Raw genomic sequence first — 13,903 nt, 5'->3', positions numbered from 1 at the left:
TATATTTTCAACAATAATGTAAAAAAAATTCCTACTGATAAATTGTACACATTGTTGAAATGTTTTGTTTATAATGTTATGAAAAATAATAAAAATTGTTTATAAAAAAAAGAGAACACCTAAGCTAACAATGGCATATTCGTCTTGCATAAGCAGCCTTCTTCTGATGCATGAGCCAGCATGGTGTAGTGGTTAAGAGCGGTGGTTTGGAGCAGTGGACTCTAATCTGGAGAACCAGGTTTGATTCCCCACTCCTCCACATGAGTGGGGGATGCTAATCTGGTGAACCGAGTTGGTTTCCCCACTCCTACACATGAAGCCATCTGGGTGACCTTGGGCTAGTCACAGCTCTCTTAGAGCTCTCTCAGCCCCACCTACCTCACAGTATGTCTGTTGTGAGGAGGAGAAGGGAAGGTGATTGTAAGCTGGTTTGATTCTCCCTTAAGTGGTAGAGAAAGTCAGCATATAAAAACCAACTCTTCTTCTCCTTCTCCTTCTCCTTCTCTTGCATTTGTGGAATTCTCTTTATGCCAGAGGAATATAACACTTTTAGCTGCACAGAGAGGTAAGGATTTATGTAATTTGTCTCTGTTAAAAAGCCATCTTGTTTTTTTGCACCACTCTTTCCTCCCTCTCCAGCAGTGTTAGTTTTATGTGACATGAGGGGCACTCATTTAAAGAAAGAGAGGGCAGTTAATCTTCCCCCATGTATGGAGAGAAAATTGTTGAGGGACTCCCTCAGCAACAGACTGCACCTTGTATTGCTACTGCTGTGCAGGAGGGGACATTGCCATGTCTTGGCTCTATGGCAGCCAGGCAGTTTATTTCTCAACTCTCATGTCCTTTGCAGAAGATGATCCGCTTCTGTTGAGATAAGCATTGCACATATGTGCCTGGGAATGAAAGGATGTGGTCAAACAAACCCTGCAGGTTTTTAGCATGCTAAACTCACAAAACCTGTTTGACCAGGCTTGGGAGTGTGACGGGCCAAATGTACCCTACAGATAATGATTAGTTCCAGCTCTTCAAATGTACAGCCAGCTGTTGTTGCAGTATCACTTATGCCATTATCTTCCCCATTTTGTTACCCTCTTACAAGAAATGGAACATAATACAGGTCCTATATTCTTGGAAGTTGTACTGCTTAGCTTATTTGTTTCTCTAAAATTTCCAAGAATCTGTCTGGAATGACCAGTGGGCCAATCTATTACATTAAATACCTGTGCCCCCTTTGAAAAAGTTTTTTTATAGATTACCTTTGACTGTACAAGGCAATTTACCACTTAAGCTGTTGCTTATAATGAATTGAAATTAATATCCTTTTATTAAATTTCAAAGTCTGAGCATGGAATAATGTGGCCTGATTGGATCATTTATCATGTTACTGTAAATTAAAATCTTGCAATGCAATTTAACTATATGCCTTTACTTCGGTTTAGAATCTGTGCAATTACCTTTGAGCGATATTTTTTTTTAATTAAGGATAATAAATCCCATAATAAGTACTATATAGAATCACTGGTATGACTGATTTTGTACATGTGCTGTTGTACATTTTAATGGAACGTTGAATTGTTAAACTGGTATGTTTCTGTTTCTCCTAAAGAATGGTCAATGATTATGACTATTATTGTTTATTGTATTGTATCACTGTCTGGCTGATTGGGCAGTTTATTTTAACCTTTTGCTTAATTCCAATAATGTGGTATATTTTATATATTTCATATTTATTTGTATTTTATATATTCTGTATATTTCTGAGCCTGATAGGGGCCCTGGTTTGTTCATCCTGGGTTGGTGTGATTTGATTTTGATAGTGAGAATCTGTATGAGATGTTTTTTGAAATATGCCTATTAAAGGTTAATGATATGATGAAGAACTTAGCAGTCTCCATGGAGAGACTTATTTAGAATAATAAAATGGTCAGAAATATTTGGCACTCAAGAAGCTTTTTGAAATATATTTTAAAAATAGTTTTATTTGTCCCTTTTTGTGGGATTTAAAAGTCTGCTTGGCAATTCTTCACAACAGGAACTTAACAGAATAACAGAATTGAGACGTTTGAGATGGTTAGGTTCAAGTGATATATTGAACTTCCAGTATCAAGGTGGTTCACATACAAGTGTTTAAACCTTTATTTACTACTGAGAGTGATTTCTCTTTGCAGTCAGTGGTTTGTTTCTTAAACAAGCTTCTTTTACACTGACTTGAACTTAAGCTTCTTTCTTTTTCACAGTGGTTCTTTAGACGTAGGGTTTAAGAACTTTAACACATTTCCCCAGTTTCTATCTCAAACTGACCTGGGATCACTCGATATTTCCTGTTAAACTCTTAGGAATCACTCTATAAATCTTAGAGCTATTTTCCCTAGGTAACAGGTTATGGATCCTGTCTTGATCCAAAATCCTGAAATGTGTTCCTTTTCACTCCTGAGGAGAAAACATCTCTCAGCAGCACCACCACCTTTTATGATGTAACATCCAGCCCAAGGAAGAGTTCTGGAGAACTCAAAAGTTGCACACTATTTTGTGTCATTTTGGTTGGTCATAATAAAAAAAAGTATTGCATATAGTGTGTTTTGTTTTTGGACCCTACAGAAATGCAAAGCATGAATCATTCATTTCCCTGAGTCATTGAGCTCCAAAATAGGTCTGGAGCAACACTAAGCTCGCTGTTGCTGGTGATCTTCCATCTAATGTTCACTGGGAGCTGTCCTTGGTCCTGAGACTTGCTAATGCCCCTGGTCTCTTGCCTGGCCAGGACTCAGACAAATTTACCAGCATGGCGTAGTGATTAGGAGTGGTGGAGTCTAATCTGGACAACCAGGCTTGATTCCCCAATCCTCCACTTGAGCGGCAGACTCTAATCTGGTGAGCCGGGTTGGTTTCCCCACTCCTACACATGAAGCCAGCTGGGTGACCTTTGGGCTAGTCACTCCGAACTCTCTCAGCCCCATCTACCTCACAAGGTGTCTGTTGTGGGGAGAGGAAGGGAAGGCAATTGTGAGCCCGTTTGATTCTCCTTTAAAAGCAGAGAAAATCAGCACATAAAAACCAACTCTTGTTCTTCTTTCCCCCCCCCCCCCCATGTGCAGCAGCCTGAAGCAAGAGAAGGACCGGCTCTCACAAGCTTTCCTAAAAAATCTCCCATAATGTGCACATATGGATTTCTCTGGACAGTGGCTTTCCTTGAATCCATGCTAAAATGGCACTTCTCCTAACCCTCATATGTGACCATTCCCATACTCCTACCCTTAACCTACTGCTCCACTGAGCAAAGTTTGTTTGTTTGTTTTAAAATCGACCCCACTATGAGGGCCCTTCTTCCCTTTCGAACCCTCACAATTTTTCTTCTGTTACCAATAACTGTGAGAGGTTTTTAATATTTCTAAAACCCCACACCTTGTCCCTTTTGTTTGTGTGAGGAGAAAGCTTCCCTTTCCTCCCCCCAGATTAAATTGAGAGGCTTACAGCCCATTCCTGAGAATTGGGCCGAAAGTCAATAGGAGGCGGCATAACCTCGCCGCCAGCATAAGTACGTGTAATCACGTGTTTACACGTACTTACGCTGGCGGCGAGGCCAGTCCCGCCGGCGGGCGAGCGCCACGGGACTGTGCCTCCCCCCTCTGCCGGCACAGCCTCTCCATGGCGCCGGCAATGGTGTGGAGAGGCTGCGGGGGTGCAGGGGGCGTTTCAGGGGCAGGGCGGGGGGAGGAGCTGGCAGCTAGTCGGCTCCCTATCCCCTTTCGGCCAGTTGTGCCGGCGGCCGGAACAGCGTTGTTTCGCCTGCTATTTATTGCTATTTAGCAGGTGCAGCCTCGCTGTTTTCAATGGGGCGAAAAGCCCCAGTTAATCAAAAAAAAAAAAAAAACCTGTTTAACAGCGTTGGGGAAACAGCTTAGGAAGAGGCACAGCGGCGCCTCTTCCCCACCATCCCCGTATGCCTCAGCTCAGGAATGGGTTGTTAGAGGCTGTGTGTGTGTGTGTGTAAAGTGCCTTCAAGTCACAGCCGACTTATGGTGACCCCTTATGGGGTTTTCATGGCAAGAGACTAACAGAGGTGGTTTGCCAGTGCCTTCCTTAGCACAGCAACCCTGGACTTCCTTGGTGGTCTCCCATCCAAATACTAACCGGGGCTGACCCTGCTTAGCTTCTGAGATCTGACGAGATCAGGCTAGCCTGGGCCATCCAGGTCAGGGCATTAGAGGCTGTAGCTGATTTTATAATTATGAATATAAATTGAAGTTTATTATTTATAGAGAGGTAGATAGATTGACTGCTTTTCTTCAATAGAGGCACAAAGCTTAGTTGGTCAGGAACAGTTCAAATCTTAAATTGTTACTTAGTTCTCAGTACAGTCTCTTCAGGCTATTCAGTAAATACATTCAGACTTTGTTCAATATATTCATTAAACTCAATATACTCAGAGCACTTTCACAGATGCAAAATAATTCACTTTCAATCCACTTTAATGATCGTTTGCAAGTGGATGTTGCCATTTTACACAGTAAAATCCAATTGCAAAATGCATTGAAAGTGGATTGAAAGTGAATTATTCAGCATGTGTGAAAGTGCCCTCAGTATGGACTCAGCACAAAGAATACCAGAGGGTGGAGGTTTATCCACAACCTTTCCCACTCCTCAGATTTGCCCACCTCCTGTGGAAAACAAATCTTTCTCCCCCAAAACTCTGAACCAGGTGTCTCCCTATTTCAGGAGCCGCCTCCCACTTAGTGCCTGAAGAAAGGGTTTTTTCTCTCTACCACAATCTTCCCCTTGTCACTACTCAGGTTTGGTTTATACAAGCTAGGTAATATTTGAACACACAGGTTCTAAGAGTCTCTACATATCTGCACAGTTCAGGATCTCAGAGCTAAAAGATCGAGAATTTCTCTCTCCTTCCAAGAAGACTCCTGCCAGCTCACCAGATTCTGCCCACTGCCTGCACACACTGGCTGACAGAGTTCCTCAGTCTCAGAGTTTACTTTTAACCCCTGTATCCGTCACACCCACCTTTCCTTTTGGCAGCACTTCAAAGGCTTCATCCAATCCACAGAGCTTTCCTGCAACTTAAGTGGCTCTTCCTTTTTATGAGCTACTTGGAGAATAGTTGGATCCACCCCAGTGGATACAGAGTTGAAACTCTCCCAATTCAGGAAACTAATTTTCCAAATTCATTTTTTAATACCTAAAAACTGGGTAGGACTAGAAAAATGCACAGATGCCACACAGGAGATAGCAAAAATGCAGATAGCTGTATATTTTCAGCAGGTTTCAGCACTGTAACCCAGCCCAAAGTTTCCGTTCCAAACAGGTGACATTTATGAGAATAATGGAGCTTTTTTCAGACTAAGCATCACTGATGATAGGGTAAATTGCAGGTGGTGGGTTGCTGCTGAATACCTTCCCAGGATGATGCTCCACATGCGTTCGAAGCATTTCTCCTGAATAAAAATATTACTAAAGAAAGCAGTGAAACAGATAAAAGAGATCCTAGAGTTCAGGAAAAACTTACATGCCTTTAAGTCAAAATAAATCAATGGTGTTTCCTCTTTTCCCTTGAATAATTCATAGAATGAATGCTAGAGAATTCTGTGAAAAGAAATGATAATGATTTCACAGACAAAGATTTATTTACCTTTTCTTACTCCTTTTTAGGCTCTGCTTTCATGTGCAACACCCACATCATCCCCGTGAAGAATCAGGACGGTGTGGCCCTGATGTTTATTATTAACTTTGAATATGTCACGGATGAGGAGAATGTAGAGTCTCCAGAGAAATTCAACCAGATTCTTTCAGCCAAAGTTGCAAACCGTAAGTGTGTTTATTGTGGGGGGCGGGGTTGTGGGATGAGGGACACAACATGGGAAAAGGAAACTAATCATAGATTGCTCTCTAGAGCCTTAGTCTTAGCCTAAGGAAGGATGTTTCTTGGGACAGAGATGTTATAGAATAGAAACTGAATAGAATAGCTGAATAGCTGAATAGAAACTACCTTCCTAGAGTGAATAGAAACTACCTTCCTAGAGTGAAGCTGAATAGAAACTACCTTCCTAGAGTGGTGTAGTGGTTAAGAGGGCCAGTGTGGTGCAGTGGGTAAGAATAGTGGTTTGGAGAGATGGTCTCTAATCTGGAGAACCGGGTTTGATTCCCCACTCCTCCACATGAGCGGCGGACACTAATCTGTTGAACCGGATTTGTTTCCCTACTCCTGGAGAAAAAAGAAGAGGGGAAATTAAATCAAAAGAGTTTCCGTCTAGACATCAGGAAGAATTTTCTGACAGTTAGAGCGGTTCCTCAGTGGAACAGGCTTCCTCGGGAGATGGTAAGCTCTCCTCCCCTGGAGGTTTTTAAGAAGAGGTTAGATGGCCATCTGTCAGCAATGCTGATTCTGTGACCTTAGGCAGATGATGAGAGGGAGGGCATCTTGGCCATCTTCTGGTCACTAGGTGTGGGGGGGGAGGTAGTTGTGAATTTCCTGCATTGTGCAGGGGGTTGGACTTGATGACCCTGGTGGTCCCTTCCAACTCTATGATTCTATGATTCTGTGAATGAAACTTAACCTAAAAAAACAGAAGCTGGGTACCCAAGGTTGGGTGGAATAAATAAAATAAAACCCTGTTTTACCAGGTTGATAATTGCACATGCATTTTATATGGGAGACATATACAGCCCAGAATAACAACTTGTAGATAATCTAAGCAGATGGTGGTATAATTGGAAATATACTATACAACCTATATACAAGCCAGGTCTGATATTTAATTGTCTGTATATGTTTATATATCTGTAAATATGTGTGTATGTTTTACATGGGTTTCAATTGACCACTGAGGAAGGCCAAATGGGCTGAAATATGTCTGGCATGTGATTACAGTATATCAACCTTAGGAAATGCCATTGTGCTGTTTTAACTTCTTTTTAAAATAATGTTTATCTTGACATAGTGCCTTAAATAAATTATATTTTCACTATCAATTTATTTTATTTATCCCATCCAACCTTGGGTACCCTGGTTTCCCCGCTCCTCCACATGAAGCCCCTACTCCATCACCAAAAGATGGCCAAGATGCCCTCCCTCTCATCATCTGCTTAAGGTCACAGAATCAGCATTGCTGACAGATGGCCATCTAACCTCTTCTTTAAAACCTCCAGGGAAGGAGAGCTTACCACCTCCCAAGGAAGCCTGTTTCACTGAGGAAAAGCTCTGTTAGAAAATTCTTCATAATGCCTAGATGGAAACTCTTTTGGTTTAATTTCAACCTGTTGGCTCTGGTCCGACCTTCTGGGGCAACAGAAAACAACTCGGCACCCTCCTCTATATGACAGCCCTTCAAGTACTTGAAGATGGTTATCATATCCCCTCTCAGTCTTCTCCTCTTCAGGCTAAACATACCCAGCTCCTTCAACTTTTCCTCATAGGACTTGGTCTCCAGACTCCCCACCATCTTTGTAGCCCTCCTCTGAACACATTCAGAGATGTAAGAGAATCTCTGTCTATGGCTAAGCCAACTGTGCCAGGCTGTGCCTGCGACAACCCAGTGCTTTAGTGATCAGCCCACCAACAGGGAATGACCCAAAGCCTTCTTCTGTTCTAACCAAGACCCTTTGGGTTTTTTCTTCCAAGACTCAAGGAGGCAAGTGAACACATGAAGCTGCCTTATACTGAATCAGACCCTCGGTCCATCAAAGTCAGTATTATTGTCGAAGGCTTTCACGGTCTCAGTTCATTGGTTGTTGTAGGATATCTGGGCTGTGTGACCATGGTCTTGGTATTTTCTTTCCTGACGTTTTGCCAGCAGCTCTGGCAGGCATCTTCAGAGGAGTAACACTGAAGGACAGTGTCTGTCAGTGTCAAGTGTGTAGGAAGAGTAATATATAGTCAGAAGGAGGTTGGGTTTGAGCTGAGTCATTGTCCTGCAAAGTATTAAAGGTAATGTGCTAATCATTTCCTGTAAGTATCAAGATAATGTGCTAATGAGGATGTGCAGTCTTAAACTCTCTTCTTTTCTGTTAAAGTTGTGCTGAAGTTTATGAATTTCAATGGCTTCAGAGTTCATCGGTTCTTGTAGGATATCCAGGCTGTGTGACCGTGGTCTTGGTATTTTCTTTCCTGACGTTTCGCCAGCAGCCATTGAAATTCATAAACATCAGCACAACTTTGACAGAAAAGAAGAGAGTTTAAGAATGAATAAGGCTTGGCTTCCTGTCCTGAAAACCTCCAGACTAACAAAGACTACAGTCTACAATAGCCATGCGGATTAGCTTTGGATTCCACATGTTAACAGATCACTTCAGGATACAATGGTTCCACATTAACATACCACACCCTCATTAGCACATTATCTTGATACTTACAGGGCAATGATTAGCACATTACCTTTAATACTTTGCAGGACAATGACTCAGCTCAAACCCAACCCCTTTCTGACTATATATTACTCTTCCTACACACTTGACACTGAGAGACACTGTCCTTCAGTGTTACTCCTCTGAAGATGCCTGCCACAGCTGCTGGTGAAACGTCAGGAAAGAAAATACCAGGACCATGGTCACACAGCCCGGATATCCTACAAGAACCAAAGTCAGTATTGTCTACTCAGACCGGCAGCGGCTCTCCAGGTAGAGGTCTTTCACATCACCTACACACCTAGTCCCTTTAACTGGAGATGCTGGGGATTGAACCTGGGACCTTCGGCAAGCCAAGCAGATTCTCTACTACTGAGCCATGGCCTCTCCCTCCCAAGTGAGCACCGCACCAAGGTGGGTGCCCATGGGTACCATGTGATGAGGTGGACTGTAATTGCCAAGGAAATAGCAAAGTTGGAGACCTTTAAGTTAACCCGATTCTGGCTCCCTTCTTCAAAAGCAGCAGCTACAGCAAACAAGCCCATCTATCCAACAGACAGCTGTCTCCTGAATCCTACCAGTTTGGAGTAGCTTGTCCTGCGGTGGGGGGAAATGGAATAGACTCTTCTTTCTGCTCGGGAAGTGCTGCTTCCTGAGAGTCTGTTTCTGAGCAAGAGTATTTTACAGCCACAGGTTTCCCTTCAGGCACACGTTTAATTTCGGAAGAGGGTCTTAATAACACAGGAAAGGACTCTTTGTTCATTTTTTTCACTCTTTCTACTTCCACTTCTGATTCATATTTGAATTAGTGCTTTTTTACAGAGCTATATCTGCAAAATGCAGTGCATAGCTGAAGGCAAAGAGATTCCCCCAAATCCAATTTTAAACTGGCGCACACAAATATTCATATCAGAACTGTCTGTGCAGTCATCCAATTAAGAACCATATGAACAGTAGTTGGGTTTTTTTTTTAATCCTTTTTTCAAATTGGAAACATAATCTGCTTGCAGATATCCTAATGGCACAATAAAAGGCTAAAGATGTTAAATGCGTTACTCATGAATTATTTGCTCAGCTCGGCTCTTTGGTGTTAGCTTAGGCTATTAGGCTGTGAAAATGTGGTACAAAGTAAGGCATGAAAGCTTTGTCACCCTTGCATTCGACGCAGGTTTTGGATCACTTCGACATATTGTGAAGTGCATTTCTGTGCTGCTGCAATCCTGGCCTCAAGTATACACTGAAAAAAAAAAGGTTTTGTGTGAGTTATCACAGTCTTTATTTGCAAAACTGGCAGAACCCAACCCATCTCCCACTGCCAGGCCCTCTCAGAGGTCCAGAGAGGCCCAGGCCACTAGCTCTTGAGGCCTCAGTCTAGGGCTGCCAACCTCCAGGTAGTAGCTGGAGATCCCCTGCTATTACAACTGATCTCCAGCTGATAGAGATGAGTTCACCTGGAGAAAATGGGCACTTTGGCAATTGGACTCTATGGCATTGAAGTCCCTCCCCAAACCCTGCCCTCCTCAGGCTCCACCCCAAAAACCTCCCACCAGTGGTGAAGAGGGACCTGGCAATCCTTCCTCAGCCATGTATTTGTGTTAATATTTATGAACATTTTAAACTCTTTAATATGACAAAATCTATTATCAGCTAACCAAAACATGTCTTTCACCAAATCACATCTATCCCACGTGCTCTGGAATGTCATTTTTATGAGGATCTATGATCAAGATATATTATTCCTCTTCTAACAGATCAGACTAGAAACTCTGTGTCTGAGCTAATACCCTTTTTGTTAAGTGACAACGGTCCTAAGGTTACATTAGCAGTGGCAAAATTTATCTCAGTCCTTATATACCTTAAACAACAGATTTAGAATTATGCTGCTCAAGATTTATAAATCAAGGATCCTCTAAGGGAGAAAGGAAAGGAAATCACATATTTTGTTTGCTTAAAGTTACAGCTCTAAGCTAAGAGAGTATACTGAATTTTGGTCCGATTGAGATACACATAAAAACAAGTTGCAAAATTTATTAAATGCCCCCAAATTGAGGCTAGGACAAACGGCTTTCCCTCTGGTTAGAACTGCAAGCCATGGTCTTCCCTCGCTGCAGGGTTTGAGGACATTTTCTTGCAGTTACTGAGGGAGGGCCTTGGTTTTTGTTGGAAAAGATCCGCAAAAAAAAAAGTGATTTCTCACCTGCCAAAACCAATACCACACTTCCTTTTCTGCAAGGATAAAAAAGACCTACTGCAGGCAGACAAAAAGGAATAAGCAGAGCCAACTCACCCTCAGATGGGCTCATTCAAGGGACAATTTTATTTAACGTTGCTTTGGTCAAAGGATCTACTGCTCCCATAGGCCACCCATTCCATACCTACTTCACAGCACAGGCCATTAGTGGGATGCAGAAGAGTCAGCTGTCCTCTGTCTGCACATCCCTGACTTTATGGGTGAGGTCACCTGGGCTCCGAGCCCTGAGCTGTCAAGCATCTATGGCTCAGTTTTCTCCTTGCCAAGCATTCTTTAGTGCTCGAGGGTGGTGTACCACTTCCTTCCCCCCATAGCTTGAGATGTGGATCCTCAAACCATCCTGCAACTTGGTAGGCTCTCCAATGCCCTGTCCTGGACCCAGTTGCCTCTACTCTTGTGAAAGTGCTAAGATGACCAGGTCCACTTTGCATGGCATGTCCTGGGATTACATCTCATATGCAGGACCTATTTTCTCTCAGTTCTCAGACACAACAAAATGGTTGGTTGGTTGACTAGCCCTTCAAGGCTTATCCAATGGGCAACATTCCTACAGCCGACATATCTTGGATCCTGTCTGTGCACATACTCAAACAGATGTTTTGAATATGCCCCTGCCTGATTTTATAAAACGTGTTGGATGCCAAACATCCACTATGATCTCTGCAAATACTGCAAATGCCATGAACTAGTATCATACAATGTACAGCAGTTGGGCAAAATGAGCTTAAAATAGCCAAGATCTTTCTTTAAAAATGTTTTGTTTCTAACTTCCCCTGGGATGTAGATCTTTTGTGACATGCCACGCTTTCTAACAAGCTTTGCTAAATCTCAGCAGTGCTTTAGTCACTGTGGTGGGGAAGCCAAGAAGCTCAAACCATTTAAGTACAAAAGAGATTTCATTTTACATGTTGCACCTAAATAGAAATTCATGCGGAAGCTCTACCAATGTTTCCTGTAAATTACAGTGGGAAGGGGTCCCAGCAGATAGGATGGGTATAGCTTCACATACTCTGCATGACACATGTATACTTTTACAACCCGCTGAGGAGCTAGCAGAACAGAAGGAACTGCAGAGAGGATTTTGTCCAGTGCTGGAACAAAATGGGGAATTTTCGAGCCACTGCTTAGCAAAACAATGAACAAATCAATAAAATACTTCTTGCTATTTTTTTCACTTTTATAAATATGTTTATTAAACGAAACATAAAACACAAATGAGCTCTATATACAAAAGAAAGGAACTAGTAGAGAAAGTAATCTATATTTCCCCAAATTAAATGGTCAATAAGCACACTTGATCACATAAATATTTCACACAGCTAGTGGGCACAGGAAAGCCCTTTTTCCTTCTCCCCCTGAACAACCAATCAATACTATCATTATTCAACTGGCCAGTGTGAGATATACGTGGAGCCATGCGTGTGTGTAAAGTGCCGTCAAGTCGCAGCTGACTTACGGCAGCTCTGTAGGGCTTTCAAGGCTAGAGACGTTCAGAGGTGGTTTGCCATTGCCTGCTTCTGTGTAGCAACCCTGGTCTTCCTTGGTGGTCTCCCATCCAAATACTAACCAGGGCTGACCCTGCTTAGCTTCTCAAATCTGATGAGATCAGGCTAGTCTGGGCCATCCAGGTCAAGTGAAGTCATACCAAGTGATCACTGCAATATTTTGTATGCTTTCTTGGCAGTAATCAACTCAGTGGGCATGACGTATGGGTAAGCAATAGGGTTGCCAACCTCCGGGTACTAGCTGGAGATCTCCTGCTATTACCATTGATCTCCAGCCGACAGATCAGTTCACCTAGAGAAAATGGCCACATTGGCAATTGGACTGTATGGCATTGAAATCCCTCCCCTCCCCAAACCCCGCACTGCTCAGGCTCTGCCCCAGAAACCTCCCACTGAAGGAGAAGAGGGACCTGGCAACCCTAGTAAGCAAGAATAGGATTGCTCTGCATTTCTCCCTTCCCTGTACGCCATCGTCACCATGATTATCATTTAAGAGCTTTTTTCTGAAATGGTTATATGATCAGGATACTTAGGTCCCACTGTAGCTCTTCTCCCCCCTCCCCCACAGCAGTATTCCAAGGATCATTTTGGGCTGCAGCAGGAAAGAAGAGGCAAGAAAGATTCACCCCTGGATCCAAGCAATAGTAAAGATTCTGTGTTGGATCCAAAGCACAGCTCGCCAAGCTGGCAGAGTGAAGCTACCCTGCCTCCTCCTTCCTGCTGTGGTTCGCTGAACCCCCCACCAAGTTTTGGTCTTCAAAGGACCCTGGTATAACTTTACACCATGTGTAGTCAAATCCAGTAGCAGTAATAATTCTGAGCACTCACATAATGCAAGCGTGTTGTAGTGGTTAAGAGCGGTGGTTTGGAGCGGTGGACTCTGATCTGGAGAACCAGGTTTGATTCCCCACTCCTCCACATGAGCGGTGGAGGCTAATCTGGTGAACTGGATTTGTTTCCCCACTCCTACACACAAAGCCAGCTGGGTGACCTTGGGCAAGTTACAGCTCTGTTAGAGCTCGCGAAGCCCCACCTACCCCACAGGGTGTCTGTTGTAGGGAGGGGAAGGGAAGGTGATTGTAAGCTGGTTTGATTCTCCCTTAAGTGGTAGAGAAAGTTGGCATTCAAAACCCAACTCCTCCTCCTCCTCCTCTTCTTCCTCCTCCTCCTCCTCCTCCTTTCTTCTTCTTCTTCTTCTTCTTCTTCTTCTTCTTCTTCTTCTTCTTCTTCTTGTTCAAAGCATTACCTGTATCTTATTGTGCTGCACTGCACACCACAAACCTGGACAATAAGATAGTGTTATTATCTGCATCTTGCATGTGGGAGCCTGAGACAGAGAGAATAGCTTGTCAAGGCCACCTAGTGAGTTCACAGCAGAACTGACATTTGTACCAGGGACTTCCAGCTCACAGAACAATCCTAAACCGAGTTGTACTGTTCTAAACCCATTGACTTCAATGGACTAAGAAGGCAGGAACTACTTAGGATTGCCCTGTTTGGCTGTTAGTCACCGGCTGCACTGTTTGCTGTGTACATTTCGCTTGTGCCCCTCAACCAAGACAAGTGAACAGGAAGTTCTGTGAATGGCAGCTCATGTTTCACCAAGGCATCTTTCAAGAGAGTGTATAATAGGTAAACAAGAGGGTTTATTGTTCAGGGGATCATTATCCATGTACAGGAACAGGAAATCAGATGGGAGCGTACTAAGTGGTGGTAGGAAAAACAAATAAAGTACCTCACCAAGTTAAAGATGAGTAAAATATATATATATATGTAGGAACCAGTGGCAAATCAAGTA

General features: G+C 43.1%; 1 protein-coding gene across 2 annotated transcripts in view; it reads left to right on the top strand.

Annotated features, from left to right (window-relative positions):
• The window catches only part of KCNH7 (potassium voltage-gated channel subfamily H member 7), a 344,141-nt gene that overhangs the window by 202,234 nt on the left and 128,004 nt on the right, over positions 1-13,903 (top strand). The window contains exon 3 of one of the 2 annotated variants that reach the window (XM_056861343.1): positions 5,659-5,814. In XM_056861343.1, coding sequence (XP_056717321.1) covers positions 5,659-5,814 — 156 coding nt within the window. Of the gene's footprint in view, positions 1-5,658; positions 5,819-13,903 lie in introns of both variants that reach the window. The other variant, XM_056861344.1, reaches the window with a different exon arrangement.

The sequence above is a fragment of the Euleptes europaea genome, chromosome 15, assembly GCF_029931775.1.
Source record: "Euleptes europaea isolate rEulEur1 chromosome 15, rEulEur1.hap1, whole genome shotgun sequence".
NCBI lineage: Eukaryota > Metazoa > Chordata > Lepidosauria > Squamata > Sphaerodactylidae > Euleptes > Euleptes europaea.
Note: the sequence above shows the minus strand (reverse complement) of the source record. Positions and strands in the feature narration are given on the sequence as shown.